This window comes from Microcebus murinus, chromosome X (assembly GCF_040939455.1).
Source record: "Microcebus murinus isolate Inina chromosome X, M.murinus_Inina_mat1.0, whole genome shotgun sequence".
NCBI classification, from domain to species: Eukaryota; Metazoa; Chordata; class Mammalia; order Primates; family Cheirogaleidae; genus Microcebus; species Microcebus murinus.
In genome coordinates, this window is record NC_134136.1 from 118,012,776 (window position 1) to 118,039,997 (window position 27,222).

The 27,222-nt window shown below is 41.7% G+C and overlaps 1 protein-coding gene and 1 long non-coding RNA gene across 2 annotated transcripts; one reads left to right on the forward strand and one right to left on the reverse strand.

The window, feature by feature from the left end:
- On the reverse strand, positions 1 to 26,338 carry NDP (norrin cystine knot growth factor NDP). Its single transcript, XM_012754059.2, has 3 exons — positions 25,972 to 26,338; positions 10,594 to 10,974; positions 1 to 2,092 (listed from the first exon to the last, which is right to left on the reverse strand). Exons 2-3 carry the CDS (start codon positions 10,765 to 10,767, stop codon positions 1,865 to 1,867), a joined length of 402 nt encoding a protein of 133 aa, XP_012609513.1. The 5' UTR covers positions 10,768 to 10,974; positions 25,972 to 26,338; the 3' UTR covers positions 1 to 1,864.
- LOC142865914 (uncharacterized) lies at positions 1,798 to 24,228 on the forward strand. Its single transcript, XR_012916003.1, has 6 exons — positions 1,798 to 2,146; positions 5,454 to 5,540; positions 6,680 to 6,712; positions 13,109 to 13,218; positions 22,177 to 22,337; positions 24,123 to 24,228. It is a non-coding gene; the product is annotated as an uncharacterized LOC142865914 (long non-coding RNA).
- Positions 26,339 to 27,222: the final 884 nt, after the last annotated feature.

The following is a 27,222-nucleotide window of genomic DNA, read 5'->3' on the forward strand; positions in this document are numbered from 1 at the left end:
GTATAATAGTCCAAATTACCATTTCACATTTGCCTTCGGAATGGAAAGAACCTTCAATTTAGTGGACTGGTTGGCTCTGTCACCATGAAGGTTAAGATCAAGGTCAAAATTTAATAGTATTAGTTTCACTCTGTTTCAAAGCCATGGGTACAAATTTAACCCTGCTGGCTTTCTAAAAAATGTGTGAGAGCTGTGTGAAAGAGTGTACAAAATCATCATCTCTACAGTAAAAGTAATTCACACTTTGGCTGTACTAACAGTGGGGGGTACTGTCAACTCTGGTTAACCAGGACAGCGTGGTGTCACGGTCGCCTTGGAAACTCAGCTGCCAAGTGTGAGTTAATATTTAGATGCCTAAGTGGACATAGCACTATGCTAATGTCATGAGTATTCTTATAATGCTCAGTAGTATCATCGGATCTGGAGCACTAGACAGTCAATGGCACAGACACCATTGTGAATTATTTGTCCTGCTGGTTCTTCAGACTTCGCTTATGAATATTTGTTTTCGTCTGAGAAAAGTGAAGAGATTAAAAAGGAGATGATTTCTCTATTTCATTCCATAGCATCTGAGGAAGCCAGAAGGTATTAGATTTTGTGTTACTTCAATAGGCTAAATCCTGAGACTAACAGTCAAATTTCATAAGCCCCCACCACTTTAGTACATTGATTTCCAAAAATGCCCCCACTGTGCATTCTGGAACCTTATCTCTCTCTTTTTCTTGGTCACTTCCCTTACATCACAGGAGATGGTCAAGCACTAGCTACACGTATCTTATAGTTCACATCATAGTAGGATATTGAATGGGAAAAAATAATACTTGCACAGTCAAAAGTTCGAAGATCCTCTCTTTTTATTTAAAAACATGGGGATAACTCAAAATTTGAGCCTCAAGAACCAAAACGTATTTGAACCAAATGTTCAGAAGATGAGCCAGGCCATCATTTTGGCAACAAGCTTCACATGGACACGTGGATATTAGAGAATGATGCCCGCGACACAGCTAAAGCTATAGCACACTCACAAATAGACTCATATTTGGTTGTCTAATTTGCATGCATGAGTATGTTGCATTCTCCATGCCACTAGTACATATATGCCTTTCTCAAAGTCAGTGCAGGATCCGTATTTGTGCAAGTTTTTAAAAGTCTGCTCCCTTACAAAATTTTACCATAATTTAACTGAGACAGTCTTCCGGTGACAAATTCTTTCTGCCGCCTGTACTTCCCAAAAGTCATTTCTGAATAATAATTATGGCTGTCAAGAGTTCCAGCATCACTTAAGAGAATCCGTTTGTTAGTTATTTTAATGTCAGTTAGCTGGCTGTGAGTAAACCTGGCTAAACATATCCACATGCTTGGTGTCTGGAATTTGAAATTGGTAGCCTTTAGCAGCAATGGCAACCTTAGATCAAAATGACAAGAGAAAACAAAACAAAACAAAACAAAACAAAACAAAACAAAAACAGAAAATGTCCCGGAAAGAGTGGGGCTTTCCTACTTTCCAAAGCAAATTCTTAACAGTGACAGCCTGACACACTCCTGCATGGGGGCCCATGTTTTCCCACTAATGCTGAATTGTTGGAAACTCAGACAATGTTCAGAGCCAAGGGGGGAAATGCCTGAATCTGAAAAGGAACCAAAAGAAATTGTACCAGGGAAAGGAGATGGGAACTGAAAACAAGTTCCCATAGTGTCTCTCTCTGTCAACAAGCATGTAGAGTCTTTATTACTAGAATATTCAGAGTCCCATCGGAATTGCTGCATCTGTTTTTGCTTTAACTCTTTTCTTGCCAGTCCTTCCCTGGCTAGTTGAACTGCCCCTGTGGTTGTCCCATCCTGAAGCCACACTCAGCAGCAGGCCTCAGGAGCTGCATTCCTCGCAGTGACAGGAGAGGATGTACCGGTAGGTGGCAGTGAGTCGCATGCCTCCTGAGCATCGCAGCCGCAACGCCTTCAGCTTGGAGGTCTGGGGCCGGCAGCAGTGACAGGTGGAACGGAAGGGTTGCTTGAGGACAGTGCTGAAGGACACCAAGGGCTCGGAGCGTGACGCCTGGCTGCAGTGCCCCTCGCACCTGGCCAGGAGCACCATCTGGGGAGAGAAGAGGAGGTAGTTACCCTGTAGGGATGCCAAAACCTCAGCCAGGTACCACAGCATCCTTTGAAAGGCCCTAACACTCCTTGGTAGTTCCTGCTGGATTAGACCAATGGTCTCTCAGCCCTGGTTGCATGTTGGAATCACCTGGTAAACTTTTTTTAAAAAATGTCAACACCGAGGCCCCATTTCAAGCCAATTGAATTAAAATCCTTTAGGGTAAGGCCAGGCTTTTGTGGTTTTCAAAGCTTCTTAGGTGATTTCAAAGGGTATAGAACCACTGGACGAGGCCCATCACCGTTCTGTGCAGGTAAAAATCAAAGAACAAACAAACAAAACAATTTTCCTGATAAGTGTTGGTCTACCATGGGTCCAATGTATTGCAATTCTACCTGTAGCAAAATGCAGAAAGTCATTTCAAATTGAAATCAAAGAGTAAACAAAGAATGACTACAGGGCGGTGGCTCATGCCTGTAATCCTAGCACTTTGGGAGGCCGAGGCGGGCAGATCACTCCAGGTCAGGAGTTCAAAACCAGCCTGAGCAAGACCCTGTCTCTACTAAAAATAGAAAGAAATTAATTGACCAACTAAAACTATATATACAAAAAATTAGCCAGGCACGGTGGCACATGCCTGTAGTCCCAGCTACTCGGGAAGCTGAGGCAGGAGGATCACCTGAGCCCAGGAGTTTGAGGTTGCTGTGAGCTAGGCTGACACCATGGCACTCACTCTAGCCTGGGTAACAAAGTGAGACTCTGTCTCAAAAAAACAAACAAAAAAAAACAATTAAAAGAATGACTACAGAGAAAAGGAATTGGCTTGTACAGGGAATAGCTAAAGAAAAAGCATATAGTTTCTGAAGAAGAAGGGATAACCTCAGTGAAATGTTCTAGTTGCTGCAACTTGGGACAAGAGAATCACATTTCTTGGTGTATACAGTGAAGGAGCCTGAGGTCTGTGCAATCACATCTGCATCTTCAGAGTCATTTAAGGCAAATATTAGGATGCATTCATTCTGATCATTCACCATTTCCAAAAGTTTGGCTGGGGTAACAGAGGCTGTGTGTTCTTTATAGTGGCTCTTAATCCGGCTTTAGTAAACAGTTATTTTAAGAATCTGATGAATACTACCAAAGTTATCTTCAGAAAAATGTATATAAGCACACATTCAATATTTTGCGTACAGCTTAAGGGACTGGACAAAAGGCTAATTTATGTATCCCATACAGAAATCCTGGTATCCTGGGAGTAGAAGTCTTGGGTGGGGTAGGGTGAAGCAGCTCGATTCATTAAGCTACATAACCCTTTATACTGGGGTGGAGAGCGGGGGTAAAGAACCTGAGATTATTGGTCCATGTTTATGTGAGAGGGTCTTGCTTGGTGAATTTCATGTTAAATGATGAAGAAAAAGTTGTCCTATAATTCCAGAGTCAACAAGATCATACAAAGTGGAACTGTTCAAATGAAAGATTAAAAGATACATCTATATGCATAAAACCTTTTGACATTTGCCTTATGATATTTTGGGAATTAGCAATTTTTATTAAAGACCCATCAGCTATTATCTCTGACATCATCCTATAAGGCAGAATTAAATACTCAAGGATTAAAAGAAGGAAATAGCCAGTCCATCTTTCCAAAAGGGGGAAAAGATGACTTATGGTAATTATAGATCATTAACATCATTATCTGAGAAGATGCTGGGGGTAAATCCAACAATCACTTAGCAATCACCAAGGCAATATGAGATACTAGAATAAAAATAGCAGGGCTTGGGGAAGAATAAGTTGGACTAGACCAACTGATTCATTTTCTCTGAAAGATCACAGAGGCAAAGAGCAAACGGCAGCTGTAAGCTGTTTTGATTTTATTAAAGCTTTTGATTCTATCCTGCCTGCTCTTCATATTGACAGGCAAAATTAAACATGATCTAAAACAAGTCTCTTATTTGTTTGTTTGTTTTGTTTTTAGAGAGAGTATCTTGCTAGGTTCCCCAGGCTGGAGTGCAGTGGCTTTTCACAAGAGTGATCACAGCTCTCTGTAGCCTCAAACTCCCGGGCTCAAGGGATCCTCCTACTTCAGCCTCCCGAGTGGCTGGGACTACAGGCATGTGCACTGCAGCCAGCTCTGGAACAAGCTTTGAGGATTATGCCATAGGTCTCTGGTGTCCAACCGCATCTCTCTAATGAGAGGGAGAGAGTCCAAGATCATCCCTAGTCTTTTCTCTCCATACCTGCCAGTACATGGGAAGAGCTGTTTGACACCTCACCTTGGAATCGTGTTAAATTTGCTGATCTCTAATTTAAATCATCTATTAGGTTGATTAAACAGTTATTCAAAGAATCCCCTTCCAAAATGGAGTCTTTAGAGGTCCAGTTTTGGTCTGAGTGGCTATAGCAAACCTGCACCAACAGACTTAATTCAGAAGGGCCAAAGACAATGTAGGGCATCAAATCCAAAGGATACACATGCAGGTGAACCAAACATAGACCTAACTGACCAGTCCATTAGCAATGGCCGTAAAATGACCAAGTCAGCAATGTAGATAAGTGTAAAATGACCAAGTCAGCCATTTGTAGATAAGCTAACCTGATTGTGATTGCACCAGAAGTTTTCAGGATGTCAAGCTCCACCCCAGCCCACTCTAAAGGGCAAGAACTCTAGGCACTGAAGGACCTAGGGCCACCTCCAATGGAAGAGAACCAGGCTCCTCTTCCTCAAGAGCTGGACTTTCTGCACAAGGAGAATGCACAGATATGTACAATGAGCACCTTCAGTGGCTGCCCCTGGTCGTCAGAATAAAATCCCTCATTTTGTACAGGTGTCAAGGCCCTCCATGACCTGAGTTTCACATATCTTTCCAGTCTTATTTGCAACGGTTCTCACCACTCACTCCCTACTCCGATCAAGCTTATCTACTTAGGAGTCCATGGAACTGCCCCGAATTCCCCTGCCTCTTGCCTTTGCTATATCTTCCCTTGCCCAGGAATGTCTTTTCCATCTGGCTCTGCCTAATGAAATCCCTCCTATCTTCTCTGTGGCCAAAAATTTCCCCCTCCTTGAAGAAGAGACCATGAAACAATTATTGGACTCTTGATGTTACATACAAACACACACACACACACAAATCCCTTCTCCAGGAGATCTAAGTATATAGTTCCTAGCTCAAAAGCTGGAAACTATATGGAAATCTACTTCTGTTTTTGCATGTGTGTTGGAGGGGTGAAGCAGAAGTTTGGAAGATAAGATCCGTAAATGGGTGTCTTTAAAAAATGAAGGGAGGATAACCATCTGCTTTCTGGGTTTACTCTTAATACTCCACATGTTAGCCTCTGTCACGCCTCACCTGTATTTTAGCTCTTAATGAACATCTCCTGATCTCTTCCAGACCAGAGCTTCTCAAACAGGAATGTACAATTGAATCAGCTGGGATCTTGTTAAAAGGCAGGTTCTGAGTAGTTCTAGGGTGGGCCCAAGATTCTGCATTTCTTATAAGATTCTATTAGTAATTGATATGGGTACTGCTGGGTAGCCACACTTTGAGTAGCAAGGCTCGGGAGCTATTAAAATGTCAGGGCTCTGCTAAAGTTTGAGGATTACTAGATAGCAATCATTTCACTAACAAGAACATTTATTGAGTGCTTATGAGTTATCTCATTTAATCTTCAGCAACACTATAAGAAAGGTATTATTATGATCTGTACTATTACAAAAGATGAAGAAACTCAGGCTTTAAAGAGTTTCAGTAATTTGTCCAAATTTTCACATTTCTAGTAAAAGGCAGAGTTGGAATCAAACCCAGGTCTGTCTGAAACCAAACCCCTGACCCAAGCCATTATAATACCTGCCTCCTAATACCGTTACTAAGATGTTTTCATGATTCATTAGCCAATTCATACTTTTCTCTAATCTATATTGACCTGCCTCTGGGATCCCTGACCATGTCATCTCCATAGACATACAAGTATAACCTTTGTCTTATGGTTTTCTTGGGACATAACTTCACCGCCCCCGAGCTCATGCGGAACTGAATCTTCCAAGAGCCTGACTGACCAGGTGTCTCCATTAGCATCAGAATAGAGACCCATCTGTCCTGTCCTAGAACAGTGTTTTGGCTATTTTACCCCAACCAAGTGGGAAACATATTTCGCCTTTTTCACTGCACTGAACACTGTGCACCTCTGTTTCTGTGGCCCTTGAAGCATCCCTTTTCTCTTCAGGAGTAAGACTCACCCATGCTGCTTCTCCCGTTCCTTTCTACACCAGCAACCTACGTAAACAACAGCTCAGCTTATCTCCAGGGACCCAGATCAACCTCCAAAGGGTCTGTGCCAGGAGGAGGGCACCAACAAAATTGCAATCAGGGGAACAGAGCAGCATGGGGCTGGTGGGGGCTTTGGAGAGGTGGGTGGGCACTCAGCTCACTCCAACTAGAATCTGGTCCCATCACTCAGGTTACAGATCAAAGTAACACAAAGTGGTGCCTTTGTACACAAAACACCTCTCTTCCCTCTCTCCCCTATTTACATGTAAACATTATGAGGGCAAAAACTTTGTCTCTTTTTTCTTTCTTTCCATTTTAGTGTCTCCAGAACTTTCCATAGCACCTGAACATAGTAAGCATTCAGTATAAGTGTGCTCCTTTTAAGAAATCAAGTTATATGTCTAAGTAGTCAATTGTGTTATAAATGTGACATTTCTGACTCCTGTCACTTCTCCTACCACACTATGAGCTTGGTAAGCAGCTGTAGGAGATGGCCCGGGGGTCCTGACTGCTCCCTCCCAACACCAAGAGTCAGCTTTTAGTGTGCCAGGTCCCTTTTCCTCTAGAAATTTCCCCAGGCTTTATCCCTGAACCCTCCTCCTTCTCTTTTGTTGCTGCCCCTTGGGCTCCCCATCTGCTCCTGTGGTCCTTGAGAGCTCAGACAATGGTGCCCTGGTTCCATGCCTTGGCCTGGGACCACCATCTTACACTCCTCATTCAACTCAAGCTTCACAAGCCTGCCCTGCCAGCCCCATTCCTGAAGACCCTTTCCTGACCTGGAGTCCAGAACTTATGCCTCTCCAGCCCCACCTTCCACCCCTCACCTGGGAAGGGAGGTCAGCCCAGACAGTGAGGGCTGTTTCTCTTTTGCTTTTATCCTCTCTCAGCACCCAGCACAGTGGCTTACGTTGTCTTTGCTCTTCTGCCCCACCCTGTGGTTTAACAAGAACCACAATGTGGCTCATTTTCCTAATCCTTTAAGACTATAGGAGATCCCAACAGTTATTGAGATCTCAATAGTGACTGAAATAGAAAAATGAGTCTAAACACCTGTCCTGTTTATAACTTCATCATCGAGATCATAATATCATTTATTAATGTCTTATCATATGCTGGGCACTGTGCTGGATGCTTTACAAATATTATCACCAGCACCCATACCCACTCCCTCAGGTAGACAGCTCCATTTTGCACGGGAAGAAATTAAGGCATCAAATGTGGAGCTGGAATTAAAAACCAAGTCTCTATCACTTCAAAGCCTGGGATGCCTCGGTTCCCTTAAAGATTCCCCAGGCAGCCTGTTGCCACTAACCACTAACCTTTTACCTGTTTGCTATATAGCCTTTACTTACTCAGAATTTCAGAGAAACATGGTCTCCTACTTAGATTATAAGTGAACCTACCATTCCCAGGATCCTTCGCACCCAGGAGGTACAACCACCTAAAACCACCAGGTACATCCTAATCTGTAGCCACGTTGTTCTCCTTGGTGGGCCACTGTGGCTAGTCTTTTCCCCCTGACTTCATCTCAGTCCCTTCTTGAATTGCTAAGAGATGGGTGATAGGACCCTGGAACTGTCTAGCTGCAAGTTCAGGGCTAGGATGAACAGGCAGTCTCACTGAAGGCTCCCAGAGAAGCTTTCACTTCTATTTCATTTTTCCAGAAAAAATTGCTGAGTATAAATCATTATTGATGGCAGATTAGAAGTTGAGCCCAGACTTGCAAATAATGGCTCCTACATTCTACTTGCTTTCCTCCAAATAGCAGAAAGATGAATGATCTGAGGCAGATATTGCCACTCCCTGGTTATATTATATGACATCAAGCAACCTACTTCTTTCAAGTTTCAGTTTTCCTTATTGGTAGAATGGGCATGATAACACCTACCATCACAGGTTTATTGCCAATGATTAGAGCATATAGTATGAGGTGCCTGACACATGTTAGGTGTTTAAGAAGGTGCCCTCCCTTCCTTGAGCTTGGGTCACATGCTCCCCTTCATTTGTCTTCACGAGGCCAGACACCGAATAAATGTAAATCAGGAAGCACTAACAATTGACAGGCAAACAGTAGGCATGTGTCTAGTAAATAATGGCCCTTGGACATGATACTGAGGGAATATTTATGTGGAGGGGAAAAATCTACTGTAAGTGTCTTCTTTGTAAAAGAGACTAAGGTAGATTATTGTTGGCTTTTTTTCTAGACACGGGCTGAATGTTCTATCTCAAGTTTCTAAAGGCAAACAATTTCATTAAATAAGACCCATTGGAGAGAAGATCAGTCTGAGTCTATGAGAATTAAAAATTATAGAATATTTCCAAATGAAAAGCAGTTTTGTTCCTGGATACATGGAGAAAATCGAATCCAGAAAAGGTCTGGGTAGTTGAGATTTTGCCAGGCATATTTTATGGCCAAGGAAGAAAAGTTTATAATTATAAGCACCATTTACATAAAACTATTGCTATATTTGGGATCATTTGGGATATTTGAAAACAGATTGTTCCCATGAAATTACAAACATTTCTCCTATTATCACAATCTTGTGCTGTTATTTACCATGGCTTTCTGGAAGAAACAAAGGTGAACAATATTAGACTGAAGTCTGTTTCTAAGATTCATGCCTAAGTACCATGAGTTTGTTGGATTTCAGATAACGGCATCTCTTCTTTGACCCTTCCTAGGTTAATGTGATAGTAGCTAAGGCATTCCTGCATCATTTCATCAAATTTTTCCAGATTGTTCTCTAGTTTTTATAGATGCTACTATTTCTTTCTTACTTTCTATTATCACAATGACCGACACTTTCTTTGAAATAATTTTAATTCCTTTTTTTAAAAGAATCTTGATTATGAAGGACAATGCAACAAAGGGAGAAATTATCCATGGAATAAGAAACACCAAATATTAATGCTGTCTGTTTCTGCAGAGGGAGCGAAGGAAAAACTAGTAATTGCTATAGTCTGCCTTACTTGGGCCTACATTTTCTGAGCAATCACAGTTGTAAAAGCACTTCTCATTTTTTTTCTCAATTTGTTTTAGTTTTCTTTTCCTAAGAAGGGCTTGTAGGCCTGCAAAAATTTATGTTCATCTATTTACTCCTTTTTTTAAATTCTATAAGTACAAATAAGAGACAGAAAGTTTTTCTTAAATGGAAAATCTCTCTTTTTTCCCACAATCATAGGTCTTGTTAATATAATGGTTAAAGTGATTTAACTCAAATTCTGATCCCCCAAACCAAAACAAGTCATCATCATTGAGCTATAATCGGAGAAGTTAATGGAAATTTTAAAGGCAGACAGAAGTCATAATGTTTTTAAATGGAGAGTGGAGAGATTGACTTATATGGTCTTAATTCTAGTGGTTGATACTACCAAAAAGTCTTAATTATACTGGTAATTTAAAAAATACTTGTCATATGAGAATGTTTAAATGGTTTTAGTCTCAGGACAATCTCTGAGGTTGAGCTAAAAAAAATTTTATTTACCAAGTGTGGATAAATTTCATTCATGTGCCTGTTTGGGGTCAGTGACAGTCATGAGAATTCATTAGGAATATGTTTCTCCCTACAGTATTCCTCCCTTCTGGGTGGTCCATGCATCTGGCCACTCTTGGTGGCCTTTTAAGCATGATATTCCTTTGCACACCACTGGGGCATGGGTTGCCTCTGCAAGAAACACACAACCTATTCTAAGGGAGAATAATTTGGATAACCAATGTAAAAATGATAAATGATCAAATTTCCATCTTATCTTTGGGATCATTTTAACATAAATATGGCACATGGAGAAAGGCTCAGAACATAAAGCCAGTTACTAACTATTTCACTAGAAAACTCTTTGAAAAGCCCTCCAAGAAGTATGTTTCAGTGCTCCATCATATTTTTTTTTTTTGCATTTCTTTCTTCTTTATTGCTTGTGGAAGTTGAAGAAATTAAGATAAAATTTTTCTTTCTTGAAAAAGGACACTACCACTCATAAATTTCACAACCAGAAACAAAAGACACTTCCTCACTGGATGAGTGTGTGCACAGTTGATTAAGCAGTATTACTGACAAAAATGCAAAGTATAGTGGGAAACTCTAAAGGCATGATTCTCCCACAAGCCCTGTGAGCCAGCCACATAGCTCAAGTTTGGGCTATGATCATAGTTCTCCATCCCCTAACAAAGAAATATGGTTTCCCTCCTGTTTTGAAGGAGGAGAAGATGTTCCCCTACAGAGACCTTGGTCTTACCTTTGAGCTACACTTGTACAATGGGTGACTGATAGAATCCACATAGTGATGCCTCATGCAGCGTCGAGGGTCCGAATCCATCATGAATGAGCTGTCCCTTTTGCTGTCTGTATCTCCCATTATCACCAGCAGGGAGAGCATAGAAAAGGATGCAGCTAGTACATGATTTCTCATTGTTGTAAGGAAAAACTTCTCCAGAAGAACAGCAGAGGGAGGCAGAGGACAAAAATTTGGAAATGTTTTCGCCTCCTAGGATCCAGTCCCTTTCAAGGAAAGGGCAGGATCCCGCTGAAGCTTTCTGGTTGTCATTGTCCTTTGTATGCCTGAGTTTTGTCTTACTCTTTGCACTTGCAATCCATCATCATAGTATCTGCAGCACAGCTGGAATGAAAACAGAAATTATTTTCCCCAGAAATATTTACCCAGAACCACTAATAGAACCCAGGAGGTATTGAGTAGAATTTTTCCATGTCATTTTGAGTGGAGAATATTGGTTTCTAGAGTGTCATTAGCATAAGCTGTCATCCATTCCCCCCACCGCCCGTTTAGCTTATGCTACATATTTATAACCATTTGGAAATGGACACAATGGTTTAATGGAAGCACATGTTGACTTTAATTGCTGGAGTCCATGTTCCTAGGGGCAAGAATAGTTTGAACCCATACTAAAGATTAAACACGTGGTTCTTGTGACAATATAACTGAATTGGGTGGTCTCCCCTTTATCCTTGGGTGTGGGGGCAGAAAGGTCTATTCAGTTTCTCAGTAAGCTTTGGTGTCAATGCCAGCTTACAGGGCTAGAGAGCAGGCAGGTCAGTGATAATGAACACAGGCCATATCTCATGGGGAAGCACATTTCCCATTTCCAAGTCCATACCCAACCACCCATCCAGTTTTCCACTTCTGTGCTCTGAGCTTATCCTGTTTTTGTTTTAAGCCCTGTGCCACCTAGCATCAGTGACAAGCTGCATCTGAAATACACACATTATGCTAACTGGCCTCCAGCATGGCTAAGGCAGCACATGTGTATTTGCCAACAGAGTCACACATTTCTGTAGAGCAGGGTCCTCAAACTTTTTAAACAGGGGGCAGTTCACTGTCCCTCAGACCACTGGAGGCCGGACTATAGTTTTAAAAAATTATGAACAAATTCCTATGCACACTGCACATATCTTATTTTGAAGTAAAAAAACAAACGGGCAAAAACACCCACATGTGGCCTGCGGGCCGTAGTTTGAGGACGCCTGCTGTAGAGCCTTTGTAGGCTTGGCACATGGTGTAATCTGAAAAAGGAAGCAGTCATTGGAGCACAGACTTACCATTAAAATGGGATCACATTATACAGGTTTTACTGAAATTTGCTTTGTTCTTTTAACCATACCTCTTAAACAAGGGACTGGAGTCCAGAGATCTTCCCCAATTACCTCACTAACACCCCAGGCATGGCCAACCCCAATGCTTTTTATCATAGCAGAAGACAGAGAGTATCCAAAATATTTTCAGACATTTAGGAAAGTTGGGGGGGAGCTGACATTACATCCAAAACAAAAGGAACATGATAATTCAAGCTTCAGAAAAACTTTCAAAGGTATTTCAGATAAAAGTTAGATCATTTTATTCACAGGACAGCATTTTTTTTAACTTCCTATTCATGAACACTCTGAATAAACAAGGCAAAGTGTTGATAAAAATCAAGATTACAAATTCAAGTCAGTATAAGCCAATTTGTTTTGCCCCAAAAGAATAGCCTCAGACCCATTTAGCCTCAGTCAACTGTTTTGCAAGTGTGGGGCAGGGCATCCTCAGCAGAAAGCAGTATGTGAGGTATCGCTGTTTCAGAGCAGGATATCCTTGGCAACAGCAAAGACTCACCTCATGTGTTTCAAGAAAGTCTTAGAAATTTCAGGAAGGGCAGGGACCAGTAATGAGGGGACCCACCTGGACTTGAGTCCTGCCATTTATTAGCTGGGGGACCTTATACAGGTCATTTAAACTCTTTCAGCCCCAGTTTCCTCATCTATATAGTAGAGGAGTTGGCAGAGACAGCATCTGCTATCTCTTTTTGTTCTAAAATATCACCATGTGATAGCTATGGATTCAGCTACCTCCATCTCCAGATGCAGAAGATAATCCTGAAGTTGAGGAGACCATATTTCCACCCACTTTGTACCATTTTCCTTTATGTGCATGCTAATGGCAATATCTTGTTAAAATGGATCAAACCTGCGTCCAAAGTTCCAAATCAGCAAAGGATAGAGAAGAGCATGTTTTGCTTTCTTTTCAGCTGCATATTCTAGGCTTTCCTTATACACATTACCCTGAAACTCACTATGACTCCAGCTCAAAGAGCCAGAAATTTCTTAGGGTCTATGCTTGGAGGATGCAATATTACTGACCATTTCCTGAGTTTTAATGTGACTAAATTATCCCAAGTGGTTATCTGTCTCTTTGAAGCCTGAATTAGCCTCAGAAAGAGAATTGATTAGACATCTCCATTCATTGCTCCAGTCTACAGATATTTTCCTCAGGAGTTAATGGCAAAAGGATGAAGGAAAAAGCAGACATTCCAGTCCTGGCCCTCCTTCTCCACTGCCAGCAACTTCTCTTCAAAGCCAAGGACAGGAGGTATGGTTAAATGGGCAAAGCAAATAAAAAACAAAACACATTTGTAGCGTGATGGCAAAAACAAGCCACAACATTAATAACAAAATCCTACATATATTCATGTATGGTTGTATTTGTTGGCATTTCCACTTTCTCCCCAGAGAAGGAAATATAAAGACCCCTTAAACATGGAAGATAGGCACCCTCACTTATTTAAGGGAAATAAAAAAATTAAAGTACATTGAGATACTTTGCTCAACCAATCAGATTTATAAAGATTCCATCTGATCATGCATCCTATTGGCAAGGCTGTGGAAAAACAGGCCCATTTTGGAGACAGTTCAGTATAAATTGGTCCAAACTCTGTAGAGGCCAATTTGGCAATATCTCTTAAAAATGAAAATGTATATAATTCAGACCCAGTAATTTCACTTCTGTGAAGTATCCTACATGTAAAAATCACATGAACATATAGCATGAAATTGGAAACAGCACAAAATATCCATCAATGGGGACTGATTACTCATATTATACAACATTCATACAATGAAATACTGGGCAACTATATAAAGAAGGATGCAGAAACTCTATGTACTGATTTGTCTTAAAATGGGGAGGAATAAGAATATATATTTGTATTTGCATAGAGAAGCCATGGAAGAATATCCAAGAAACTAATAAAATTAGTTACCTGTGGGAGTTGAGGGAAAGGCACAGGAGAAAGATTTTTTACTGTATACCTTTTCATAGTTCTAGATTTTTGAACTTGTGAGTGTATTACCTATTTAAAATTTAATTTAAAAATAATGCTTTCTCTTTTAAAAGCTCAGCTTAAAACTGGTAACTTGCTGGGCATGGTAGCTCATGCCTATAATCCAAGGGACTTGGGAGGCTGAGGCAGAAAGCTTACTTGAAGAAAGCTTACTTGAGGCCAGGAGTTTGAGACCAGCCTGGGCAACATGAGACCTCATGTCCGGAAAAACAAAACAAAACAAAAAAAACTAGCTGGGCATGGTAGCACACACATGTAGTCCCAGCTAATTAGGAGGATCACTTGAGCCCAGGAGTTCAAGGCTGCAGTGAACTATGATTATACCACTGCACTCCAGCCTGGATGACAGAGTAAGACTCTTGTCTCTCAAAAACAAAAAAACAAGTGTCTTTATAATGGTCCAGAAGGCCCTATGTGATCTGATCTCCCATTCCCTCTCTTTTTTTTTTTTTTTTTTTTTTTTTTTTTTTTGAGACAGAGTGTCACTTTGTTGTCCAGGCTAGAGTGAGTGCCGTGGCGTCAGCCTAGCTCACAGCAACCTCAAACTCCTGGGCTTGAGTGATCCTTCTGCCTCAGCCTCCCGAGTAGCTGGGACTACAGGCATGCGCCACCATGCCCGGCTAATTTTTTATATATATATCAGTTGGCCAATTAATTTCTTTCTATTTATAGTAGAGACGGGGTCTCGCTCTTGCTCAGGCTGGTTTCGAACTCCTGACCTTGAGCAATCCGCCTGCCTCGGCCTCCCAAGAGCTAGGATTACAGGCGTGAGCCACAGCGCCCGGCCCCATTCCCTCTCTTAATTAAAAAAAAATACTGGTAGCTAAGTTAATGGATATCTAATGTTCATGCCATTTTGAGTATTTAAATATTATAGTTTTATTTCTTATGAATATGGGAAGAAATGCTAGTCTTTTTTAGTCAAATAGTCTTTCAGGTAGATCATTTAGTTCTTGTACACTACTGCCACCTAGTAGCAACATCCTGAATTGCAAGCACAGTTAAGTTTTGTTTTCCTGAAAAGTGAATAAAACACTTTGCAAGCAATTATCATGAAGTTTACACAGATAAAGAGATAGTTAATGTCAGATACAATGTAACTTTATCATATATTTTTCTCTTTAGAGATGATAAGCTAAACCTAGAAGTAGTAATTAAGAATAAAAGATTAAGAAGAAATGTTGCTTCACCACTAATTCTAAGAAATAGATTTCTCATTCTAACACACTCACAAACATGATACTTTTTGTCCAGCTTTTATCTTAACTTTGAAATAATAATGCAAATAACAATGTAAATAGGCCACAGAACTCATAGAAACTTCAAAACCAAAAGTAAGATTCTTGTAACATAACGCCAAGATTTTTTTTTTTGCCTTAAATGTTCAAATTGAATGAACCAACACTGTTGTGTTGAAGAATAAATAAAAACAAAGCTCAAGAAAAAAGCAATGTTATGTCACACTGTCTTAACATAGTGCTGGTCAGAGCGTACATAGCTGAAAATGTGCAGAGTGTGGTTGTAGAGCAGGGGTGAGACCTCAGAAAGAGGAAAATCAGGAACTAAGGAAATTTACACCACCAATATTCCCACTTTCTGGCAGCCTAGGGGCATCTCTGCCTTGTAGGAGCTTTTGTCATTTTCTCAAAAGTAAATTAATTCCAGTTTGCCTTAATTTTTTCAAGCTGTGTCTCATAAAATCAAATGCTGCCGATCAAGACTTAGAACTTTAGCCTAGGCAATAATGAATTGAATGAGAGAATGACTCTTTTTACTGAACTCACTAGCCCTGTGGCCACTCTCTGTTCCAGGTATAGTCTCTGAAACATGGACTTGGCCGATTTACAGGGCCCACATTCTAATAGCTTCAATGTGGAGCCTCTGCCGGCAGGAGAGGCACGTAGGCTGGCGTGCCCAACTTTGGAGCTACCCTCTAAACGATACCAGTGGAAAAGAACAACTGGTGCCCAGATTTCCCCACCTGTCATCCTCAGCGAAATAATATAGCAGAGCTTACAGCGGGCCCAGCCTCCTGGGTGAGAGATGGTGTTGTGCCCACAGATCAGTTCACTCTTGGGCTGACCTTCTGCCTGGCAGAGGGTAAAGTACTGGTTTCATGCAAGTTATTCCAGCAACAGGCTAAGACAAGTGGCATGTGCCAAGAAAGGCCTAATTCTTGCCCTGCTTGCCAGGCACAGGAGGGCAGTGCTTTGGTATTCATATTCTCCCCACCTCCACCTTGGCTGTTTTTAATATTAATATATGCAGGTATTCCCTCCTGTGAGTTCTTTCAACAAGTACTTTTTAACGCATATTCATTGAGCACCCACTATGTATCTCCTTTTGCTCTAACAGATAAGAGATGAGGGTCAGAGAAAAAAATAGGTTCTATCTTAGATGGCTCTTCTAGCTCAGCTCACTGCAGAGTCTTGGCCCGTTGTTTTTGTTAGTGAATTTTTGGACACATTGATAAATTTCCTTAGCATATAATTTGTACCCAACATGCACTGCATCATTTCTGAGAAGATCAAGTTAAGTAGTCATCTGCTGAATATAATGACTTTGGAATTGAGTGAGTGTATCAGCCAGAATTGTTATTTATTGTAATTTCTAAATATTATGATATGAGGCATGAACAAGGTAAAAATGGCAGAACATACAGCCTCTCTCAAAGTAATTACCAAAAACAAAACAAAAAATCAAAGATTTATAACTGTGGAAGAAAGCTTGCTAGATAACACTTCATGCAGTACTAGGATTGGAAAAACAAGAAACTCTAGGTCTAATTCTGAGAGTCCGAAGTGCTAAGTAGCCCCTCCCCAAGAACTCAAAAGAATTCCAATTGGGTCCAGTCAACTGGAAGCCTTGGAGAATAAATCAGATGCCTCTTCCCAAGGCACTTAATTTATAAACTGTAAACAGCATGTTGGATTTTATAAAGCATCCCATGCACTCAATGAATGGTTTTTTGTATTATTCTTATCTGGAAGCACATCAGTAGTAGCCAAGAAGTCAGGCCTGGGCTGACCCAGAGGCAGCAGTACTGACCACAAACACTGCCAGGCTCCAGCCTGCCAACCCCAGGTATCTCCAAGGATGAGCAGCCACAAGGTCAGTGGGGAGGGAGTGGCTCCTGCCCTTTTTATCTCAGAGATAAACACATTTCGTGTGTCTATTCTACAGTGTGGGGGTGGTGGGGGGTGAGAGTGCGTGGGAGGAAATGACTGCCCCCATAGTGCTACCTCAGGAGAGAGAAGACAACATCCTTGGGGTTAAACAACAGTCCTCCAGTCTCTGATAAGACTCTGTGTTCTCCCAACCTGCACTACTAGCCAAGTGTGGCCAAACTCAGCACTGGGGGTGATGGAGGAAGAAAAGAGATGGGAGAAGCAAAAGGAAAGAAGGAGTATAGCTGGGGAAAGAGGCAATAAATCACAATTCTGGGGTAAACAGGAGTGCTAAAATGAATGATTGGGAATAGAAATGGTTTGGGGGGATGAGCCAACTGTCAAGCAGCCCCGCCTGTGTGTGTGTCCTTGGATTGAATAGTTTTACTATCTAGGGAAGGACTGGAGTGGGAGGACTCGGCCTTGAGCCTGACTGGAACTTAAAAATCTTGATTTTGAGGCATTATCAGGAAATCCAGAAAAACCTCTCATTGTTATCCAAGCTCCCAGTTACCTACAGCTTTCATCTTTTCTTTCCCAGACCCATTGCCAGCCTACGTTGTTAGTGTCCTGTGTCCAGGTATTTTGCACTGATTTATCAGAAATATTGGATAACAATTTCTCTGCATTCTGAAAACTAAAGAGCATTCTACTGTTGCCTGATCTGGTGGAAGGCAGGTTGCTCTTAACAATCTTCAATCCATCAGTCCTATCCTCCCATCATTGGCTGTGTGATCTTGAGCAAGTCACTTGCCTTCTCTGGGACTGTTTCCTCATCTACAAAATGAATAGATTGGTCTAGATGTTTCTATGGCTCTATCTATTTTTAACAGTCTCTAACTCTACCCAAGCTTTTCGGAGCACAGCATCTGCTTTGGGGCTACATAGACCCCAAAGCAATCCTACAAAAAGAGTTCCTTCCTTACTCAAGGAGTTAATGATTGCAGAAGAGTCCAAAAAAGGTCTAATTTGGTGCCTGAGCTAACATTGAAGGTCGCACTGTAAGAACTTGCCCCTTGATGAGGCCATATTGGTCGCCTGGAATAAAAACAGCCCTTAATAACCAATTGATTTGGTGTTTGCAATGTACTAAATGTAGTTTATAAATTTATAATGTCCTATTAATAATAGGAAGTGGTTAGCAAGAATGTTTAACCAGTTCCTGTTTCTCTTAAAGCTGTCTTAAAATTTGTGATGTTTCTGTCCAGTCTCTACCAAAGCATAAATGGGGAGAATAGAAAGGTTAATAGTAGTCAATGCTAGAATTAGACTTCTTTTATTTAATGACGACAACATAGGCTGAGTTCAACCCTCCTGCACCTTTCTTATGAATGGCTCTTATTCTTAAACTAAGCTTAAGTTATAGATCCTCATGCCCTAGAGGAGTCATCTGTGATGCTCTAGTTCAGGACAGAAGAGAACGATTGTCTTCTCTGCAGATGTAGAATTAATAATGTCCTAGAGGTCAAGAGCAAGGCACTCTGCTTGGTAAAGTATCCACAGAGCCTCCGTGCTAGGAGAGGTACATTCTTGAAGTCCTGAGCTAGGACTTGGCTCTAAAAGAGTTGACCATTGGGTATGGTTCTTAGATCCTGCGCCGAGCATCTGTGGGCTTCTGTAGTTTCTGTGGAAAGACTCATTCTGAGTTCTTAACAGTTGACATAACTAATTGACTTTAGAATATAAACCTTGCATAAATTGGAAATGACCAAGTCTGATTACTCAAGTGTCAGGAAGCACTTTTCTGTTGAAGTCTTTTCCTCCAGGAGTTTGGATCATTTCTGTAAATCTAGCCACCTGACTAAAAGCTGTGACTGATATGGTGATGAACTGTCAGGAAGTACTTAGGAGTGGCCTTTCTAGTGTGCCACAAATCAATGGTAGCCCCGAGCACAGACTCCCCTTCCATCCTTTCATCAATAGGGAATAAAAGTACGGAGAGAAGAAGCCACAGAAGAAGTATAAAAAGAAAAGAAGGAAGGATTATTTTTGATGTTCAAAATCTGTCACTGCCCTTTCAATTTTTTCAAATAGCACAATTTCAGAAAGAGAAGGATCCCTTCATTTCACCCACTCCATCTCAGAAAGGGAGGTTTTACATGAGGAATGAGACACACTCTACTGCCCACCTTGCATAAGAACCTTTGGAAAGAAAGCAGAAGTGTTCTGAGAAACCCAACTCAGAGGACTCAGTCCTGCCAATGCACATAAAGGTACACTCTCCCTGTGGGGAAAAAAAAAGGTGGCCAGGTATTCTGGGGACCCTCATGCTAAAATAACTCCACACTTGCTCTGCCATTGCACTGCTGGCTGTGGTATGGCCTTAGGAGAAGAGAGGTGACCAACATCAGCTCAGAGTAGACTCCCTTTTACCTTAGCGATGAATGAGGATATTGGCTTTTCTTCAAAGTGTCTAGCAAAGTGTTTCCAAAGATGCATTTGAATCTCCTCACCCACAATATTTTGGAATGGTGGGCAGTGATCTAAGCTAACAGCTGTAGAGCCCTTCGTTAAGAAAGGGGTATAAACAATAGGAGCGACTTAGTCTTTCCATTCCCTATTCAATTTGCCTTTTCTGCACAATGGTGGGATTTTAATACTTAATTCAATCCTGTTGCAATCTAGAATACTCCTGGATGCAGACATATATCAAAGGAGCAAGGTTAATTTAAAAATCACACAAAAGTACATTTCATTATATTGCTAATAACTCCAAACTTGTTGATCTGGTGGTTCTCTGTTTGTATGTTGCTTTGCTTAAAACTTGCATCCTACATCTTTTCCTTCTCAGCTCAATCCTGCAACCTTTGGATTCCAAATCTCAAAAGAAAAATTTAAACTCTGAAAAGGAGTAATTTTTCATAAAGGGGGGGGGGGAAATCATAGGAAGGTATTGAGACCTAAAATATCCCCTTGGGTTTTAAAGAAAAATTGGATTTCGATTAAGGATTGGATTTCTTTTCTTTTATTTTCATATCCATGTTAGCAATGTGTGTGCCTACATTGTACTTAGAGTTGAAGATGGGGGATGTTTTTTTCACTTGAGGAATTGACCTGCTTTTCAGGTAAAGAAGGCAACTTCAAACTCCTTCCTGGGAGAGAGTGGGTGAAATGAAGGGATCCTTCCCTTTCTGAAATTGTGCTATTTGAAAAAATTGAAAGGGCAGTGGCAGATTTTGAACATCAAAAATAAAATAATCCTTCCTCCTTCTCTTTTGTTATTTCTCCCATGACCTGCTCTTTTCCTATTTTTAATTCTCTATTGATGAAAGATGGAAGAAGACTCCACGTTTAGGGCTGTTGTTGGTTTGTGGCCCCGTAGAAAGGCCACCCCTGAGCATTTTTTGACAGCTCATCAACTTTCATAAATGTCTTAACTTGTAGCCCTTTCATTTTTAAAAGATGCTGCAATTGGTTGGATCATGGCTTAAAAGAGGAAGTTGGGATTTAGCCAGGTCTTGGAAGAGAGCAAATTGTCTGAAAAATTCTTAGCTTTTGTGGAAAAAAAAAGAGAAAAGAGAAAAATATATCTATTGCAAATCTTATACCTGTTGTAAAGCTGCTAGTCAAATGTTCATGTCCACATTTTGCCATGGGGGTGAAATGGACCCCAACTAGATGAATTCCTGATTATGAGCACTGGGGGATATGTCACCAACTGAAGTTACCCATTCTTTGAATCTTCTGAGTCAGCACTCTTTCTAACAAGAAAGTAGTTGTTCCAGACTGTGAACCCCATCCAGGGTGTTACATTCTGACTATTGAAAATGGGTCTAGGGGTGTGACTCTTAGAGGATATGTGCTCAACCATCAGGCTTTAAGAACCACTGAGGAAGGGGACAGTAAGCATAAATAGTGCCAAGCAAATGACTGCCAGAGATATGGGGGAAAAAAGCTTTGCAGATGCGGGGGAAGCTGGCATCAGAAATAATGCCATCAGCACAATCTTCCTCAAAAACTCAACTGTGTGGGTGTGTGAATTTGCAGCGTGCAACCTGCACAATCAAACGAGCACTCATTTCAGTACCAGCCTCCCCTTCCTCGCTGCACACATGGGGTTTTTGGAAGGATTCCCCACCCTATGTTTTCTCCTGAAATCAAACACAGAAGTTCATGGTTGCTGACCTGATGGGCGAGGAGTGGGTACTACCAGCTGGAATGTTGCCACTGGCAGGGGCAGACAAGAAAACAGGAATGCTCTTAATGTCCTCCCAAAGAAAACCTTTGATGGACAAAAGAGTGGTTGTATTTTTACCCTCTCTCTTCATGCTGCCAGGCGTCTTTAAATAGATCCTCTAGCCTAGGGACTTGTATGGAATAATTCATATTAAACCCCAAGAAGTAGCAGTGGAGGGGAGTTGGTTCTTTCTTCTCTTTCATTTCTTTGTTCTCTTCCTTTCTTTTTTCCTTCTTGTCAAACTAACAGGGAAAGGCTCATTTTAATTCAGCTGTGTTAAATTTTTCCTTTTGGGTCTTTTAATGAACTTTAGCTAATTCAGAAAGGACAACCAAAGCCCCCAGGGGGAAAAAAAAAAAAAAAAGAATAGGAAGCCGCCTTGTGGCTTGCTCTTTAATACCTTTTGGTCCCAAGGACCTTAGCAGCATCTTTTAAGGATGCTGCACAGGGAGGTTTATATGAGGCTCTCTTAAATGGGAATCTCTAATTGAGAGGTCCACTTCCTTCCATTTGCAACACATCAACCAAACTGTTGTTCTGCTGTTAAGAGAAAGAATGAAAGAAAGAAAAAAATCCGTCTCCATTTCTAAAGTCTCATGCATTTTTAGTTCGGCTTAACCCGTGATCTATTTCTCCCCTCTCTTTTTCATCAAGCGGGTTTCATGAAGACATTCAGGCCTGTGCTAGCCAAATTAAAAGTCCTGTCTCTCCTTCTTTCTGTTTGGGGAGGCAGGGATGTGGAAAGGACAGATGAGGAAAGGGGGTAGGGCAGGGCCCAAGGATCCAGGGAGCTTTGTTTCAAGTCACTTGTCTCCTCTACCCCCTCCCCCAAACAGAGAATAACCACATTTCTCTTAATGTAGGCCGAAGTGCATCCAGCCATCCCCATAGTGCTCCTGTCCCCAGGCCTTTGCCGGGGATGTTCGGGTCACTGTGATGGTATGCTTGTCCCTGCCAACCCAGTCACTCCAGCCCTGCTCTTGGCAGCCTAAAGGGCAGCCGAGCCATGTGGCTATTCCTCTCTGCAAGTGGGTTCAGGCTCGGGGCTACGAAAAGCCCCCCAGTCCTATCAGCCCAGCCCCAGCAGAGCTGGTGCCAAGAATGACATCCTGGGAATACTATGAAGATGGGGAGACCTCATGGGCTGTTCTCTCTGGATGGAACAGGATCCAGGCTGTCTGGAAAACAGGCAGAGCCAAGAGCCAGCTCACAATGGAAGGAGCTCAGGCGAAGGGAAAAGGGGGCAGGCTGGGAGCAGTGGCGAGCAAAAGAAAAGAAAAGTCACATGCCACCCAGGAAGATTCCAAGGCGGGCGAGAGGAGGTGGCAGAGGAAGGACTTGCAGGAAGCAAGTACCCAGACATGGCACTGCCAATCTAGCTGGATTCTTTTCTGAATTAGATTATGTGAAAGAGGGGAAATATATAGCCGGCCAGCTGTTCAAAGGCTTACAACCTTGCTTTTATTGTCCGAGTAAGTTGGTGAGGTGGGGCATCAGAGGAATTCCAAACATACCATCCCAGAGAAATTTTAATATGTTCCACAGTGTCATACACGAAGAGGAAATGACAGCTGATCACAGCCAGGGCAGGCCACAGCAATCCCGGCCCTGGAGCTCACCCACCCTCTCATGGCCCTGCTACCCCCTCTGTGTTAGCACTTCTCAGTCCTTCCACCTGCTTCCCCATCCCCTCTGCACCCGCTGGCTGCTGGCCTAGCCAAGAGGGCCTGGACAAAGTAGCATTGACCAACTGTCATGGGAAGAGGTGAGGATGGACTCCAAGGTCACTGGCTAAGAAGCTGAGGGCTGGCTAGGGTGAGTCAGGCACCCCAGGGAGTCAGAGGCATTTTAATCCCACCATGGGGGATTATTTACTGATAAGGACTAAGTCAAAGACCCTGGTGATGTTGTCTTCAGAGTTTTTTCCCCAGTAACCTAACCACGTGATAAAACACAATACTGAATTATTTGAAAGCAACACTGTGTGTGGCTCTGACCAAGACTTGGGTTTGGGGAATAGCTTCCAGCAGCTTCTTCCCAGGGGCCTCTTGAATATAGGCCAGGCCCAGAGGTCATTAGTTTCAATCCTGGGGATGGAACAAGTAAGCGGTGAATTTCTAATTCAATGATTCATCAAGTAGCCCTGATATCAGCTGCTGAGTAGGTGACTCACGCCCAGCCCCGATAGAGAGACAGCACGTGGTCCTTTTCAAAGGGTGCTCCAGAGAGCAGAGAAAGGATCAACTGCTTTTTTTCCAGGCATCTTCTACCCACACTGGAAAGATCCAGGCTGTGTTAGCTGTGCAAGTGACGTGTGCCCAGGATCTGATGAAAAAGGCCTCAGGGAACCCCTTAATCATAAATGGAAAGAAAATCTATTAATGAGGGAGATTCATTTCAAGTAAATCTAGAAACCAGCAGCTATTTTAAATGGTTCTTTATAGCAAGAAAGTTATTGTCCAGTTTACCCAATGGCAAAGTCCATTTTAGTCCTGGAGACACAATATGGACTGAGAATTAGGGTAGGGGACAATGTCTCATTCATCTTTGCATCCGTCAGGAGTAGCATAGCACTGTGCACATAGAAAATGCTTAATAAATATTTATTAAAAATAGTGATGAAACAAATAATTAACCAATAAGAATAATAGTACTTGAATTGCGAGTTCTTAAAATAGAGTACAGATTGCCAGCCACCATTGGTGGCTATAATTCCAAGAAACTCACCACATTTTTCAAGGGTCCAAGAAAATAAATGAGTTGGAAATTGTTAAATGTATTGAAAAATGATTTATTTTTCCCTTGACAGTGTCATTGGAACTCAAATTAAGATTGAAAACTCCACAGGCACATTTCCATCTGTGGGTGTCAGCTGCTTGGTACACAGTCGTAAGAAGGCCTCAGCCAGTTCTCCCATTACCTGAACCAAATGTATTTTAAAATAAATGATGCAAAACATTGCATTTTGTGTTCAAACACTCTCATGTAATGATCTGAATAATAGTTTAAGAAAATTGTTTTGATTCAGCTAAATGCTTTGCTAACAGCTGTTTAAAAGAAATCACAGTTAAATTTTACAGTGATAGAACCCATATAGGATTTTTTGAATAGTGAATATTCCAGAGTTGTAAATTAACTCATTCAAAAGTCAGATTTTCATTCAACAATGCTTGTTAGGCTAGTAATTAGCGAAAATCAGAAATGTTCCCGATAAACTATGTCCTGCTCTACAATGAAAACTGGTCAATGGGACCCTACAGTTTACTTGCAGAAACAAGACTGGCAAGAAGAAAATAAGTAGATATTTGCATGGTCTAAATGCTCAGCTGAGAAGTATTCTGCAGTCCTGGCTGTATTTGGTTGACATCCACAGCAGACACTGCATTTTAGGCATCTCTATGCTTTCAAATGCACCTGGTATTTAATGTTATGTGTTAAAGCAATTTGCAGATGCCAGCTCCTTATAATTAAAATACATTAATATTAGAAAAGAAAACAGGCATGTTTTGCAGCAGCCATATCTGTTATTAACGACAATTATAAAGAACTGTGCATGGGACTCCAATCTTGCTAAATAGCTTCGTTTCCGCACGTGAATCTCAGTAGAGATGGGCGTCTGCCTCTTTCATGGAGGCTTATCTAGGCTTGTCCATTACAATGAGCCTCAGTTACTGGGCGTTCTGAGTCATTAACATTCTGTACACAATCAAACTTCCCGTCCCCCAAGAAAGAGTTATGCCCAGGCCTCCTACAGCTCAATTGTTCATTTAAATAGCGAACTTGTATTCAGGAGTTTGAAAGAACCTTTTGAATATTCCTCAGGTATCTGTAGGAGCCATTCCTACAGGTCCTGGTCCCTGTGCTGGTGGGAGCATCCTTTCCCAGTCACTCCTTGGACATCATGCTGCAGGGACGAGCTGACGACTAAAAATAACCCCGTGCAATAAGTCCAAGGCAAACAGCACGCATTTCCTCGGACTTTTTGCCCAATCAAAATCATACAGTAAACCCATCCTCAGCTCTCCCAATGCTCCCGCAGGCATCTACGGAAGCGAAGTCCTGCGGGTTGGGAGAAGAGTGCAAAGGAGCAGGATTCCTGCAAAGTGTGACACAGAAAGCTAGAAATAAATGTTGCCTATTGTTTGAAGTCATTCTGAGCTCTCTGGCAGAGCCCTGGCAGGAGATCAGCAGCATACATAAGTAGTAATAAAAGTAAACAGTGCGTTTTCAAACTCGCAGGCTTGCCTGTGTTAATAGTACCCCCATTGTGAGTGGGATGAGGGCGGTGGGGAAGATACTGGGCTCCACGAATCCATGTTGGCGAGTTGCTGCTTCTCAGCCCCCTTTCACAGGGTCAACTATAAGAACCATCACAAAGTTACATCGAACTACGCAGAGTTTGAAAAGAAAATCTCTTAAGTCAAACCAAAAGACATTTTCGAGCTTCTCTGAGAGGCTCCCTGCTCTGTCACAGACTTCAAAGACCCGTTCATTTAAAAAAACACAATGCTAGCATGCTACAGATTAATGCAAATTAAAGTAATGCAAATTTAAGTGATATTTAAAGGTTGTCTCTTTGTCTGAGAGGAGGATGAAATGCTCGGTTTGGAAAGAAGCGATTTCCTAGGCAAGCCGGCAGCGCTTGTTTTCCTGCTTACCTTGAGGGAAACGCAGGGCTCCTTTCTTCTCAGACTTTTCTGAGAGCTAGAAAGAGGTCCTGTGACTTCCAAATGCTTTTGTTCTTCTGTCCCTCTGTCACATGGCTTGCCTTTTATATTTGCAACACACAAAAGTTAGGACTGTTGTTTAAGCGACACAGGGAGAGAGAGAGAGAGGGAGAGTGAGAGGGAGAGAGAGAGAGAGAGACACGGAGAGAGAGAGAGAGAATGTCAAATGGAAAAGTGCCATTGCAGTCATATATCAATCAGGCGTGCGGCCGCAGCAGCGCACTAGCAAATGGGAATGCCACGGAAATGTGAGGCGCTCGTTATCGGGGACTCAGCCGCTGCCCACCGCTCGGCTCCCTTCCACGGAGCATCTTGTGATGGGAACAGCGTAGAAGAACAAGGGCGAGGAAGTTTCTCTCTCTCTCTCTCTCTCTCTCTCTCTCTCTCTCTCTCTCTCTGTCTCTCTCGTATTGTGGAAATAATAAGAGGCCAAATGAATATTCTGAATGTAATTCTTTTGCGAGCATGTGGCTACCATAAAGATGTGCAGTCTTCAAGAGAGACGCATAGTTTTGGAAATACAAAGATAGAGGGGCATTCTGTTGAAAGATTCGGCAGCTGACTGGGATGAAGTTGAAATTCTAAGCAAGAGAGGAGAAAGATGGGAATCAGAAATCTTTCTCAGGCGATGCTGTTGAAGCAAGTGCAAAACGCTGCCCTATTTTATCACGATGTGTGTGGGTGGTGAGAATTCTTTTTTTTCCCCCAGCGTTGTTCATCCATTAAATGATTTTTAGCAGCATATACATGATTAAATTTACAGTGGCACTTTAATAAGCACCTCATCGGCATCATTAAAAATAAAACTTTAGATCTGATTTAGAAACAATGAGAACTTGACTAACAGGTAAGGCCAACTCACCATGCCACAACTAGTAGAAAAGTGACAAAGATAACTACGTGTGTGGATTAAGTACTTGCACCTGAATAACACTGTGTTGTGAGCTGTGGGACTACAAAGGGAAATATTTTATAATCCCTACCCTTAAAAATCTGAAAATTAAGACAGAAAACTGTCAGCAATTTTAGTGAAAAATACAAAGAATCCTTTATAATTTTTTTACACTGGGTATACTCAGCCTCAGAATAATTTATTTTATTAATACTGATGAAGAATTAAACTGAGGATTTTTTTAAAAAAAACAATATTTCACAGAAAGTAAATACATCATAAAACTTAAG

Coding starts and splice junctions, on each gene's coding strand:
- NDP (XM_012754059.2), bottom strand. CDS start 10,767: ATGAGAAATCATGTACTAGCTGCATCCTTTTCTATGCTCTCCCTGCTG. Junction 2,093..10,593: donor TGTACAAGTGTAGCTCAAAG/GTAAGACCAAGG, acceptor TTCTCTCCCCAG/ATGGTGCTCCTGGCCAGGTG.